Source organism: Poecile atricapillus, chromosome 21 (assembly GCF_030490865.1).
Source record: "Poecile atricapillus isolate bPoeAtr1 chromosome 21, bPoeAtr1.hap1, whole genome shotgun sequence".
In the NCBI taxonomy this organism is placed as follows: domain Eukaryota; kingdom Metazoa; phylum Chordata; class Aves; order Passeriformes; family Paridae; genus Poecile; species Poecile atricapillus.
Genome location: NC_081269.1, coordinates 8,833,785 through 8,846,310, shown reverse-complemented (window position 1 = coordinate 8,846,310; position 12,526 = coordinate 8,833,785). Strand labels below are relative to the sequence as shown.

The 12,526-nt window shown below is 42.0% G+C and overlaps 1 protein-coding gene across 7 annotated transcripts in view; it reads left to right on the top strand.

Moving 5' to 3' along the window:
• Positions 1 to 12,526, top strand: part of CASTOR2 (cytosolic arginine sensor for mTORC1 subunit 2) — a 74,937-nt gene that overhangs the window by 39,525 nt on the left and 22,886 nt on the right. The window contains exon 1 of one of the 7 annotated variants that reach the window (XM_058854173.1): positions 4,532 to 4,559. The exons of the other annotated variants lie outside the window; for them this stretch is intronic. Within the exon in view, the coding sequence (XP_058710156.1) occupies positions 4,547 to 4,559 (13 nt within the window). The 5' untranslated portion in view covers positions 4,532 to 4,546. Of the gene's footprint in view, positions 1 to 4,531; positions 4,560 to 12,526 lie in introns of those variants that run through there. 7 annotated transcript variants of the gene reach the window in all.

Below are 12,526 nucleotides of genomic sequence, written 5' to 3'. Positions count from 1 at the left end.
CTCACTAACGGGGTTCTTGGATAGCCATGGATGGTCCTGGCATTTATCCCCCTGCTGCACAGCCAGCACATGGCAGAAGAGTGGAGTGGCTGCTACTCCCTGAAATATAGGAATATTTGTTTGGCTGGTTTGCTTTTTTCCCCAAAGTTTGGCTGAAAGCAGGAGCTGTTTGTGCATGTGCAGATGTGCCATCCCCCCGGTGTGCTCTGCGTAGTCTGGTCCTTCTTCAGAGAGCTGCAAGGACAGAATCACTGTCTCTGAGCATGACCAGAGCTTCCAGCCTGTGGTCTTGCTGCTTCCAGTGGTCTCTGTTCATCAAAGGTTTTAGCTTTTACACACTGAAAGGAAACACATGCAATCACACCTGGAGGTAGTCATCATCTTAGAAACCCAGTTCACTGTGTTATCTGGGAATATTCACTGGGAATATCTGCATAAATGGGGCCTGGGACAGTCTGTCACCCAGGTGAAGCTGTCCTGAAGATGGATTATTGTAAAGGAACGTGTTGCTAGCATTTTCAAGGTGAGGTTACAACCTTAGCACTTGGTTGATGTCCCTTGTGTGCACTCTTTCATGTATGCATAAACTTTGAAGATAGTGAAGAAGGGAAAAAGAAAAGAAGTGCTAAGGTCAACTGAATCACTGTGATTTTCAAATTGGTAAATGTGCATATTCTAGGTTCAGGCAAATTTGGGGTGAGGGAAGCACATCATCTTCATGTGCTCTGGTTCTTCTTTCTCCTAGAACTGGTAATCTGGTAAGCCCATTTCATGTCGATAATTGCAGTCAGCAGACCTTACCTCCTGGCTGGTCTCTTCTGGGTCAGAACCAGAGAGGAAAAGCTATTTAATTTCAGTTCAGTGAGAAATGTCCTTCTGAGGTGCAGATCCACTGTGTGAGCACACAGAGCAAAATTCTTGGTCTCCTCACACTGAGGTTGATCTGAAAGATGGGCATTAGAGTCCTTCCTTAAACCTTCTTTGGCTGCCTGATATGGCTAGTAATTTCTCTAAGGCCAGAAATCCATTTGTTGACACATTTTCTAGGAGGAGATTCTTAGTCTCAGCTCATACTTCACTGTAGTCCAGTACATGAAAAATAATGGAACTATCTGAAAAATCTCAGCTAGTTACCATGGCAGAAAAATTTTCATTCTAATAAGAAATGGATTTAAAAAAAAAAAAAAGTCTTGCTGGCAGTGCTTTATTTTGATAACCATCATCATCAGACAACCCTGTCTAACCTTGGATTCAGGACCATCATATACTTTAGTACCACACTGAGTTCCTGTTTCAATAACATCAAAATGGTAAATTGCTTTCAGTGTCCTCTCTCTTTTCCTGTATATATTCTGGGTGAGAAAACAGCTTATTTATAAGTCCAAGCACAGAACCCATCCAGCTAGGAGCAATCTTTATTTAAAGATACAGAGGGAAGCAAGCTAATATTGGTTTTCTGAATATTCCTTCTATAACTATTTTTTCTTTGATTTTTAATTGCCCACTGACTAGGCCTTTGTATCTGAGGCACAGTGGCATAAGTTGCTTGCTGACATTTTTAGTGCTGGATTCCTCCCCCGGATGGCCAGGAGAGCCTGTGGTTGCTAGGCAGAACATGTTTTTCTCTACTAAACACTTGTACAATCACTCTCTTCTGATCTCTGTATTGGCTAGACTATGCTTTGTCTGGGTTTTTTAGGTTTTTAAGTAATGTGGTATTAATGACCTAAATTCCAATTAAAATGTGGGGATTTGAGTATTGCCTTATTATAAATATGTGCTTGGTTGGGGAGGCTTTTCCTGCAATATATCTCTGCTGATACAGATCAATAAACATTTTGGGGGTCTGTGATTACATGGGATTTCTGCCCTCTCCCAGGAAAAGCAGTAGGGTTTGGTGATTTAAGCTTTTGGCAGAAGGGAGGAAAATGAGAAATATTCCAAGGTCTGCTGTGCATCACATAGGGAAAGGAGCACTTTGTCTTCTTCTTGGAGCTTGTATGTGAGTGGGTTTGCAAATTTTGACAGCATATATTATTCCTTATGTTTGTAACTTGCCACAGAAAGTCTTTTGGTTCAGTTTCTCTGCTCACTCCTATTTAAAGAAGTACTGCATAAATAATACATATTTTTCGCTGGTTCCTCCAGCAGATGGGTGTGTATTGATATCTATTTTTGTTTCACAGCCTGTGGTGAGAAAGCCAAGACTCCTCTTCCTGAACCACTTGACTGGCCATGATTTCTTCCCTTAAATTTATTACATCTTGGCCGCTTCCTAGTACTTTCCAAAGCCCAAGATAAATGAGCAGATAGATACTAGGGCTCATTTTTATCAACACCTCTCATAAATGCAGGACCTACAGAGCTTTCCTGACTGAAACAATGGAACAGTTCATTGAAATTTTAGGTTGCTCTCTACGATCAGGATGCAGCTCCACAGAAAGGTACCAGCCCTCCTTATTTTTTTCTTCACTAGAGATCATTTGACCATCTGCTTGTTCTTCCACTGGTGCATTTCTGGTTTTTTCTCAAGGGTGGGCTTAAGGGGAGAGAGTGGCTTGCCTTGTTTGTGCTGGAGCTGGCTGCAGTCTGCCAGCTCTGAGGAGACACACCAGGGTGCTAAATGTGCCAGGAAGGGCCAAGGCTGAACACATGCTCTAAGACCTTTTGAAGCATTTATATATTGTATGTGCTGGTAAGACTGTGATTTCTCATCTTTCTCTATGTTTTAAGTGAATTTTTTATTGGGGCACCTTGTAAGATGTGGGTCCAAGTGCTGTTGCCCCCTGAGAAGTGAAGCACAAGGAAAGCTGAGGGATCAGTGGTACAAGCAGCAAAATTAGTCCCTTTTCCCATGGCTGAAAACATTCAACCATCAGTTCCCAGTCTTTGCTAGTTGTCAGCTTTTGGAGATTGAATCTGGTTTTAATTTTCCAGGTTTGCTCGTTATTAGTGGTGTGCTATCCTGTGAAGAGGAAGAAAGAGAGCAGCCTGATTTCCTGAAAACTGACCAGAGCCTAAACTGGATTTGTCTTCCCAACCCAGCTCTCCAGTGAGAGTGGACATAATGATTATTTTTGGAATCTGTCTTACCATGTTCCACATTTTTAGCCAAACATAATAATGGTGCTTTGTTTCTGGAGTGTATTCATACTTCCTCTCTTATGAGACCTCTGTGAGGTAAGAATTATTTTCTCCCACATATGAGGAAACTGATAAAAAGGAGACCAAATTACTTGTTTCAGATCACATACATACTTTGTAGGACAAATCAGATTTTGCCTTAACTGGAAGCCCAAACTGACATCTACTTACCTGCACTTCAAAATCAGACTTTATTTACCACTGTATTGCAAAAACCTGAATATCAATTCTAAGAAACTACTGTGGAACCTGGAGGGTTTTCATTTCCTCGTGACCCTCCAGGTCACCCATAGTGAGTCCCTCATCCCTCTGTGTCCGTGGGCAGCTGGGACTTGTGTTGACACATTATAACAGCTTTTGTATATAGACTCGACTTTCTTGTGCAATACCTTTTATTGCTGGGTCAGTGTCTGGCCTGGAAAGAACTTTGTCTCTTTCTCTTAAACTCAGACTTTGGTATTAGTCTGGGTTTTTGTTTCTTGCAACAGAAGTCACACATAGAGGCCACCAGAAACAGATTTTCTAGGTGAGCATGTTTGTGCATTTCACAGACTGTGCCAATCTCATTGGAAATGCACTTTGTTTTGTTTAATTCTTAAAAGTCAGTGTAAAAGTATAACCAGCTTAGTTTTTAGATTGCTGACAAAGTTTCAAGTTGCAAGGATTGTAAGAGGAGAAGTAATTGAAATGAGATGAAAGCAGGGATTTCTGTATAAGCATTTCCTTCTGTCAGTTCTTGATTGCTCTCTCAGTAGATGCTTTGTAATGGAGCTCTTTCCTTAGGAGGTGCTGCTGCTTTTAGTGGAGAGAAGGCAGATTTCTGATACATGGATTTGCAAGTTCAGCATCAGCCCCTCAAGAAGGACCAGTGTTTGTTATCCTATGGCCTGATTGAAAACGATAGTTGCATGTCCTAGTTAAATATTGAATCCCTTGGAAAGCAGAGGGGATGCTTGTCAGAGTCAGGATTTCAGAGCTGGGCTATGTGTTTGTACAGCTTTATTTAATTCCAAGTTACCCTTGGGTTATTTAATTTCCTGACAGCTGCAAAAACAGTGTTCTCAGATAACAATGGTTTCTAATTAGGCAATGTGCCTAAAGTGGTAGAATGTTTTATTTTGACCATGACACTGATGTTTTGCATGCAGCTTGGGGATGAGAAAGTCGAGCAAGTTGGACTTCCAGCTTCCTTTGGTAGAGCTGTGTCTCTCCTGTGATTCCCCAGTGGATAATGCTGAAGGCATGCCCTCTCCTCTGCCCCTAGCTTCAAACACCTCTCGTTGTTTTGGACAGTGTCATCAGTAAATCTTCCTTTCAGCTGGAACCACCTTCTAGAAATATGTTTTATCAGCACAGCAGGACTAACATGACTTGAATAGCTGAGGCTACAGAGCATTCCAGGATGAAGAAAACAGGTGAGATTTACCTGTAACTGAGGGTTGTAGCTTCTTGGGCATTCTGTTACACTGCACAGCTGCCCAGATATTGCTTTTATGGCTCATGCACTTAGTACAAAATCAGGTAGTGATAGAAATAAACATACAAGTCAACTGTTCTTCTAAATAATTTATTCAATTTTTTTTATCATTCATTCAGTCATTTATTATCATTTATTCATTTTAGAAAGGGTGTTAGCATCAGGTTATCTAAATTAGATCCTGACATGATCTGTACTTGTGGAAGGTTTATGCTTTGGGCTGTATGAATTGATGATCTCTAAATTCCCTCCTGTGACAGCAAAAAGTGGCTGTTGGGAGGTCTGTCACCTCCTTAGACATCCCTTGAAGTCTTGAATCTAAAAGAAACTAAGTAATTTTGTTCTGCTGTTTTGCTCTCTAAACTAGGACACCAGGTTATCTTGCAAAGGTTCCTCCATTGAGAAATGACTATTTATTGTTATTTTTCTTGAAAGTCCAGCTTTCTAAGAGAAATTCTGCTCTTTGATGAGCTGTTTCACAACATATCTTCCCTTAAAATCCTATCTCTGATGGCTGTATTACAGCTACAGTACTCTTAACAGAAAAAATCCAGTTGATTTTCTTGTGATAGAGAAGAATAAAATTCTAAAATAAGAACACTTCATGCCCAGAAGACAAATCAAAATAATTACAATATGTTTGGGTTCATACCTCCCTCTCTCTTTCCCCCTCCCTCTCTCTATGAATGTGTTTATGAGTTTGAATCATATAGTATTTAAATCCTAAATCCTGACTAGAATCAAAGTTAGGTGTAAGATGCAACGTGCTTCTTCAGAGATGCAATTAGCTTCCTTTAGAGTAGCATAAAAACTCAGTTTACTTTCCTTCATAATCCTTCTCCAAGATTTCTGCAGACCATCGAGGCACAGTGATAAACATGTTCCCAGGTTTGCTTGGCCATTTTTCTTTTGGCTTGCTCTCTCTGGGATTTCCATCACAGTGTTCTACTAAAACATTCTCACGTTTATCAGCAAAATTCACCAACTCCTCTTCAGTTCCAGCTTCCCTACTTCCACATTTATTGAATTTTCTCACTTGGGAAGAACTGTATCTCCACAGTCACAGTCTGCATTTATTTTTTGAGTTGGTTTTGGTGTACATGAAATTGAAGAGGTTGATAAAATGTGAGAGGTGACTTTTAAGGACTGGCAGTGTCAGCAGCACTGGCATTGTGGCTAACAAGCCCTTGGAGGGTCCCCAGAAACCTGATTTCTGTATTTTTGTGTCTTCCACATTGCTGAGCAGATTGCAAGCACTAAGTAACTGTTAATCTCTAGAGCCCTGCTAAAGTAACTGTATCTGCAAGGTATTTATTTCACAGTTGTTTTTCTCTCCTGCTTCCCTGGGCTTGGTTAAGATGTTTATTTACTGAAACACTTTGTGCTGAACTTGTATACTTAGGAGCTGCCTGTATATATATATATATATATATATTTATAAATCCTGTGTATGTTGGTGTATATACACCTATATTTGTATTTACTTATTTATTCAGGAATACAGAGGAAGTTTAAGAGAAAGCATTTTTAGCTCTCCTTTTTCAAAAACCTGTCCTTGAACTCTGGCTTAAAACTGAAAAGTATATTAGATTTTCTCTTTATCTGCCAGGAGCAAAACAAATTTTTCTGTAGCTGGTGAGATAAAAAAGCAGCTCACACTTGGGCACTGAAATCCATAAATGAGGCAGGCCCAGCAGAGCAGGGAATCCTCAGGACTGGATGACAGGTTGTGTCCTGACCTCTTGAGTACTCTTGTTGTACTGCTGAAATCCTCAGGTTTTAATTTTGGTGAATTAGGTGTTTTATTTTGTTTCTTTTAAAAAGTTAGAATTGAGCTTATGAAGAAGTGGAATGAGAATTTATCTGGACCATCATGTGGATAAACCTCTGTTGGATGCTTGGTTTTGCATTTTAGCCAGTGAACAAAAATAAAGTAGCCTCTTAAACAAGCTCTGTGCTGTTAGCAGCAGACAGGAGTGCCTGCTCTGGTGGATGTTTACCGTGGCTTTTCATGCTCTAAACAGACCAGATATCATTTTTCCCCCAAAATTCATTTTTAGAATTTGTATAAACAAATTCTTGACCTAGATGGGTGCTGCCAACATGCCACAATGTGCCTGAGTTTAGTGGCTTGTATGTACCTTTCTTTACAAGGAACTGTATTTATGTATCCAAGAATCAAGGACAATCCATGAAAGCTCCTCAGATCATCTCAGATTACCACCCATTCGGATGAAAGGAAACCACAAACTGAAACCAGTTTGCTTTCAAAAGTGCAATTTGTGTATCTCATAAACATGAAGTTCAAAGGAACTGCAGAGTCGGTGACGACCCCAAAGAAAAATGCTCTTGAGAGCAGGAGGTTTAATAGCTCTTTGTGGAGTAATGGCTGCATCTTTAAGGCATTTACGCCTGCTTAATTTTAAGCATATTGAGCTGGGTTTTAGCAAGCCCCTTGTGCACTGAACATGGCTTAAATATCCAAAAGATGAGGACCCCTTCCTGTCCTGCCCCATAGAAGTGAGGGCAGTAAGATGAGGCTGGCTCTTCACAGTGAGGAGGAGGAGGGCATGAGCAGATGTCTTCTCCACACAGGAGTGTCCTTGGTTTGACTTGGGTTCTGGGACAAAGGGTGTTGATGTTCTGTTGGCAGTGCAGAACACTGGACTGGGAGCAGAGCTCTTCCATACAGGACACAAGGCATGTGCTGGGGTATTCATTGCAGAGAACTGCAGATATTTAGATGTTTCAGATGGGATTTGTCACTAGTTGTCAGTCCTTACCCAGCTGCTTTAAAAAGTCACTTCAGCTGAGAAGTTTCTGGAGGGACATTTACTAGGAAGAAACCAGCCTGTTCTATAGAGATTCCTGTGCTTGAGATCAGTGGGGTTTTGATGACTTTTCTACACTTTTCCGACACTTTTGTTGTCAGTTTTGATTTTTTGGGCTCCTGGCATAGGGTGCAGTCTTTGTCCTTGTCTGAAAATGGAAAGGTGATACTTTGAAGGCACTCAGTGGAAAATTGGGTAAAAGAAAAGAGTTAATTACTGCTTTTCATCTGCTGCTTTATGTGGGTGTGAATTTTTCTGTTTCTTTTTTATTTTCCTGGTCTCTGGTCCGTGACTAGATCTCCTAGCCTCTGCCACAGCATAAAGAATGATAGTCATGTGGTCCAGGAAGCAAAAATATTAAAGGCCCTTGTGTGTTTACCAAGTACTTTTTTTCCAAGCAGCTATTGCAGCTCAGATGTTCTAGGAACATCTAAGATGTTCCTAGAAGGAAGAAAGGTTTTTTAAAATAAAGGTTTGAACAAAAATGCAGAAGGTCCTTATTGCCAAGATGAGCAGAAGGCAGAGAGGCTTAATGTGAGAAATTTCCCATACAGAAAAGGGCTTCATTACTGATCTGTGTGTGACTAAGTTCAGTTGCTGAACAGTGACAATAATATAATTTCTACACTGGGTAGATGTGCAATAAACTATTGTTTTTCTCCCAGCTTCTTTCTTCAATTCTAGCAGTTTGGTTACTCATGGATTAGAGAGTAAGATTGATTTCACCTTTATTCTTTTGAGGTGAGTGAAACAAGGCAGTTGCTTGTCAATATAAGCCTAATTTGACCTGATCTTCTCCAGTTGGGTGAAACAGTGGAGTAAGAGCTGGAGTTATTGATATACTTCACGTGAGTAGTGCATCCACTGAAAACACATCATGCTTAGCAGGTTGGGAAGCACTTAACAAGGAGAAGGCACTTGTACTCAGAAATGCCAGAGTGAAATTGTGTAGAAAATTCTGTCAACTAATGGCCTGAAAAATATTTTGCAAAGGCTATTTTCTGCCCTTACTCCTAATACATCTTATACATTAATAGCCTGAACGACTGGAGAATCACACACATTAATGTCACAGTTCACTGGGACAATTTGTTTTGCAAAGATAATGAACTGTGTCAGCAAAAGTTTAAAGCTTGCTCTAGGTGGGGCTGACAGTTCAGCTTTCTGGTAACTTTGCCAGCATTTCCCAGTAAAATTCCAATGGTCTCTGACTGAATCTCTGAGAGATCTGGTAACCTGAAGGGAGGTTATGCCATCACTTTCTTGAAGTATTTTTTATTTTGTTCAAGGCATTCTCAGGAGTAAGTTGGAAGGAAATACTGCAAAATATCGACAGTTTATTTTTTGAAGACCTCTAGTCCTCTCACACCTTGGCAACAGAGGTGTCTTTGTGTGAGAAGGTACCTTCACCTCATTAAAGTCATTCAGCCCAGGTAGAGGTTTGTGTACCCGAGGGTTTTTCAGCACAGTGTCAGGAATGACATCAAGTCTGGTGGATTTTTTTGCAGTCTGCAGTGCAGCTCATGCTGGCAGAGGATGCTGTACCCCTGCTTGTGGGGAGACCTCAATGGTGCAGTTGGGAGTAGAGATCCTTGGGGGTGTTCAGGAGCAGGGGAGGTTTCTGACGCTGGTGTTACCCTTCCTCCTCAGAGGAAGAAGTTGAATAAAGGTATAAATAGCTAATCTGAGATTGTAGGGGACAAATCTGTATTTGGGATCCAGACAGGCTGCTTGGGTGAGGGGATGGATCCAGTGTCAGGGAGTACAGGGTACAGGATCAGTGAGCAAGACAAAAAGAGACAAAAAAGAGTAAAAATGGACACAGCAACAAGGAGAATAGGAGGAGATGATGCAGTTTGAGCTGTAGTAGAGGGTGAGGTGGGAGGAGGGAAGAGAAGAGGAACAGGCTGGTGGGTGTTGGATTTGTGGGTAAGCAGAAAGTAGCCCCCTAGAGCACTTGCTCCTTGCACTGCCCACGAGGATGCTCAAGGCAGCAAATACCTGCCAGACAACAAAAGGTGTCTTTCATTCAGATCAACTGAGGGCAGTGGAAAAGGCCAGCTACTTTGCAATGCATGTGGCAGGAGGATGGGCTGGTTCTAAAGCAGCAGCGTGTGCAGCAGGCCATGAAGCCCTGCTAAAACTGCAGTTCTTTAGCAGCTTTCAGTGCCCAAGATGGTAGTTGTACTGGTTTTGTTTCTGAGCAGTTTGTTTAACTATTACTAGAAGTGCCTCTGGTTATTAAAAAACTCAGTTTGCCTGTGCTAATTTAGCTCCTCTTGTATGTGCCTCATGGGGTATTCAGTTGCATCACTACAGGCTGCTGCTTTCAGCTCTGTTACAGTGCCCAGAGCTCTGGCACTGGGTGGCACCTGGCTCACTGGTGAATGTTGCTGGGGCTGCAGACAGCCCTGTCCTTCCCACAAGCAAGCTGGAGACTAAATAAAGCAAATGGCAGGAATAGAAATACTGGTTTCATGATAAATTGGACTGTGTCCCTGCCTGTGACAACCTCTGTTTGGCAGCCTCCCACCTGCAGAGCACTCAATATTGCACCACTTTAAACATTTTCATGTGTAAAATAAATCCTCGATTACCGTGCCAGAGTGGTTGAGTAAAGCAAAGCTGCAGGATGATGATTTGTGAGTTGTCTCAAGGAACCACCATTTTTGGCACCAGCTGTTAAATGGGTCTTTAACCTTCACTGAGGGGCTCAGGCACATGCATTAGTGCTTCACTTGGTTTGCAGCATTGCAGGATGAGCTGCTCCCACTGGGGACTGGGCAGTACTGTGGAGCATCATCCCTGACTGATGAGGAATGTATTGCTTTCCAAGTATAAATAATAGCTCCTAAATTCCAGGCTATCATGGGATCTGCAGTAAACTGACCCTATGGAGAAAATGTACAGGTAATGAATGTCCAGCTATATTGAAAAGAAGGATCACCCTTTTCAGCAAGGGCACATGTATAGGGAAGTTATAAAAGCTTAATAAACAAATAAATAGTTTATTGATGATTAACTCAAGTGCAGATTTCTTTTATGTGTTTGTAGGACCGTCTATGCCACACTTGGGAGAGACTGGGCCACAACAATCCCATCTTTAGTGTTTTCTTGCTCTCTTTCATCTTTAGGATCAGTTGGAGGTTCTGGGAGTGAAGAGTCATCTCTAACTGTGTCTGAGGTAGATTTGTTTACTCTGAGGAAGAGGTCACACGAGTCTAGTACAAACACAACGGCTTTGTTCTGAGGGATGCTTCTCTTCTATGCTTCCTTTCATACCATGCTGTCCCATGGCATTTCACAACAGTGGGGCAGAGCTGGAAAAGTTATCTATCCTTTGATTTCTGGGACTCAAGATTTGGAGGTCCAGTTCTAACTCTTAAAAATCAGAGGTTAGCTGTGTCAAGGCAGCACTTTGGGAACAGAGCTGGGAAGGACAGCCTGAAGTCAAGAGTCTAAGCTGAAGGCATGCTGAGGTGTGAGGCTGCTGCTGGGGCTGTGTCATGATCCAGTTTTAAAGTTATTAGAAATGCCTCTGCCCAAATTAAGGTGCAAACAAGACCATATGCCAAGGTCAGTAGTATTTTTATTTCAAATTAAATTAATATTTAATATTAAGTAAAGGGTTTTCTTTAATAGTAAATATGAGAGAAAGAGGAAAAGAGAAGTAGACAAGAGGTGTGGGGGGGAACACCCAAAACCTCCTTCTCCCCCTCCTCATTTCAGGGGGAGGCTGTGGGCTGTGGTTCCCCCCACCCCAAACCCAGCCAGAGATGATTCTCAGTGCAGCTACTGGGTTTGGCCTCCTTGTGGATTCATTCCTTTCCCTCAGCCTTGTTTGTTTGTTTGTCCCTGGACCTGAGATGATTGAACAATAGCATCCCCTTTATCTTATCTAGACACCTTAACTTACCATCCAAAGTTCCAGTCCAGCATCTTCAAGGAGGCTTCTGTGTTTGTAGCATCTTTATACAGTTTTTGCTATAATGGGCAAATATCCTTCCTAACAATGTTAAAGGCATGAACTATTTCAGTCCCTGACAAGCTGTGTTCCTCTCTGCCCACAGATTGAGCAGCATGGAAAGAGAGGGTAAAGCTGGGGAGCAGGGTTAGTCTGCATCACTTTTTAAGCCTCCTTTTCTGGGACATCCAGCATCTCTGTCAGTTCTCTCAGAACCTGTGTTTATTCTGGAGGTGTCTGTTTTGTTTGTTTGCTTGAGAGCTTGTGCTGAGTTTCTGCTAAGCCCTGTCATGGGACTAACTTTAGCTTTTGATTGCCTGCAATGTTCAGTGAAGTTCCATTTTGCACTTCTTGGATTATGTCTGCAGAAATGAATTTAAGCTATTCTTGTTTCTACTTATCCTCTTTGCTCTCTTTTGCTTCTCATGCTCTGAAAGCAGCCAGAATGCATTTTTGCTTATATCCATGGTCTCTCTGGATTAGATGGAAATGTAAACTTATGGGGGCAAGAAACATCTCCTGGAAACCAGTGCAGGGCCCTTTGGAGTACGGCTGTTTCTGCAAGTGATCAGTAAAAATGTAGATTAAAACCTTACGTAGTGCAAGCATTTAAAACCAAACAACTTGTTACATCAACCCACTCTCAGTTGGTGAGGCATGATGAACATTTTGATGTTGTTTTTCTGCTGCTCTTTTTTTTTATATATAATTAGCACCTTACCTTCCTCTGCAGGGTTTTCTTTTCCCCATCTGGTATGTCCTGCAGGGTGGGCAGGTAGAAGCCAAGCCACAGGAGTGATTCTGGCTCAAGAATTGGTCCTTCCAGCCATCCTTTGTGATGTGCCTTGTTCTTCCTCGAGGATCTCGAGAAGCTGCAGAAGTGGCTGTGGGGTTGAACCCCACCATCACCGTCAGGGAGGGAGCTGGTGGCTCTGACAGAGCAGAAGAGTGATTTTGGTGCCTGTTTCCAGCTGGGATTTGCTGGGCTCCCACTGGGGCCAGCACTGGGCAGCCTAATCCATCAGCACCCTGTCCTGGCCCCCGTGCTCCAGGGCTTTTGCACCTTTTAAGTGGTTACTGCTTTGGCAGAGTTTAGATGAGCACTGCTTG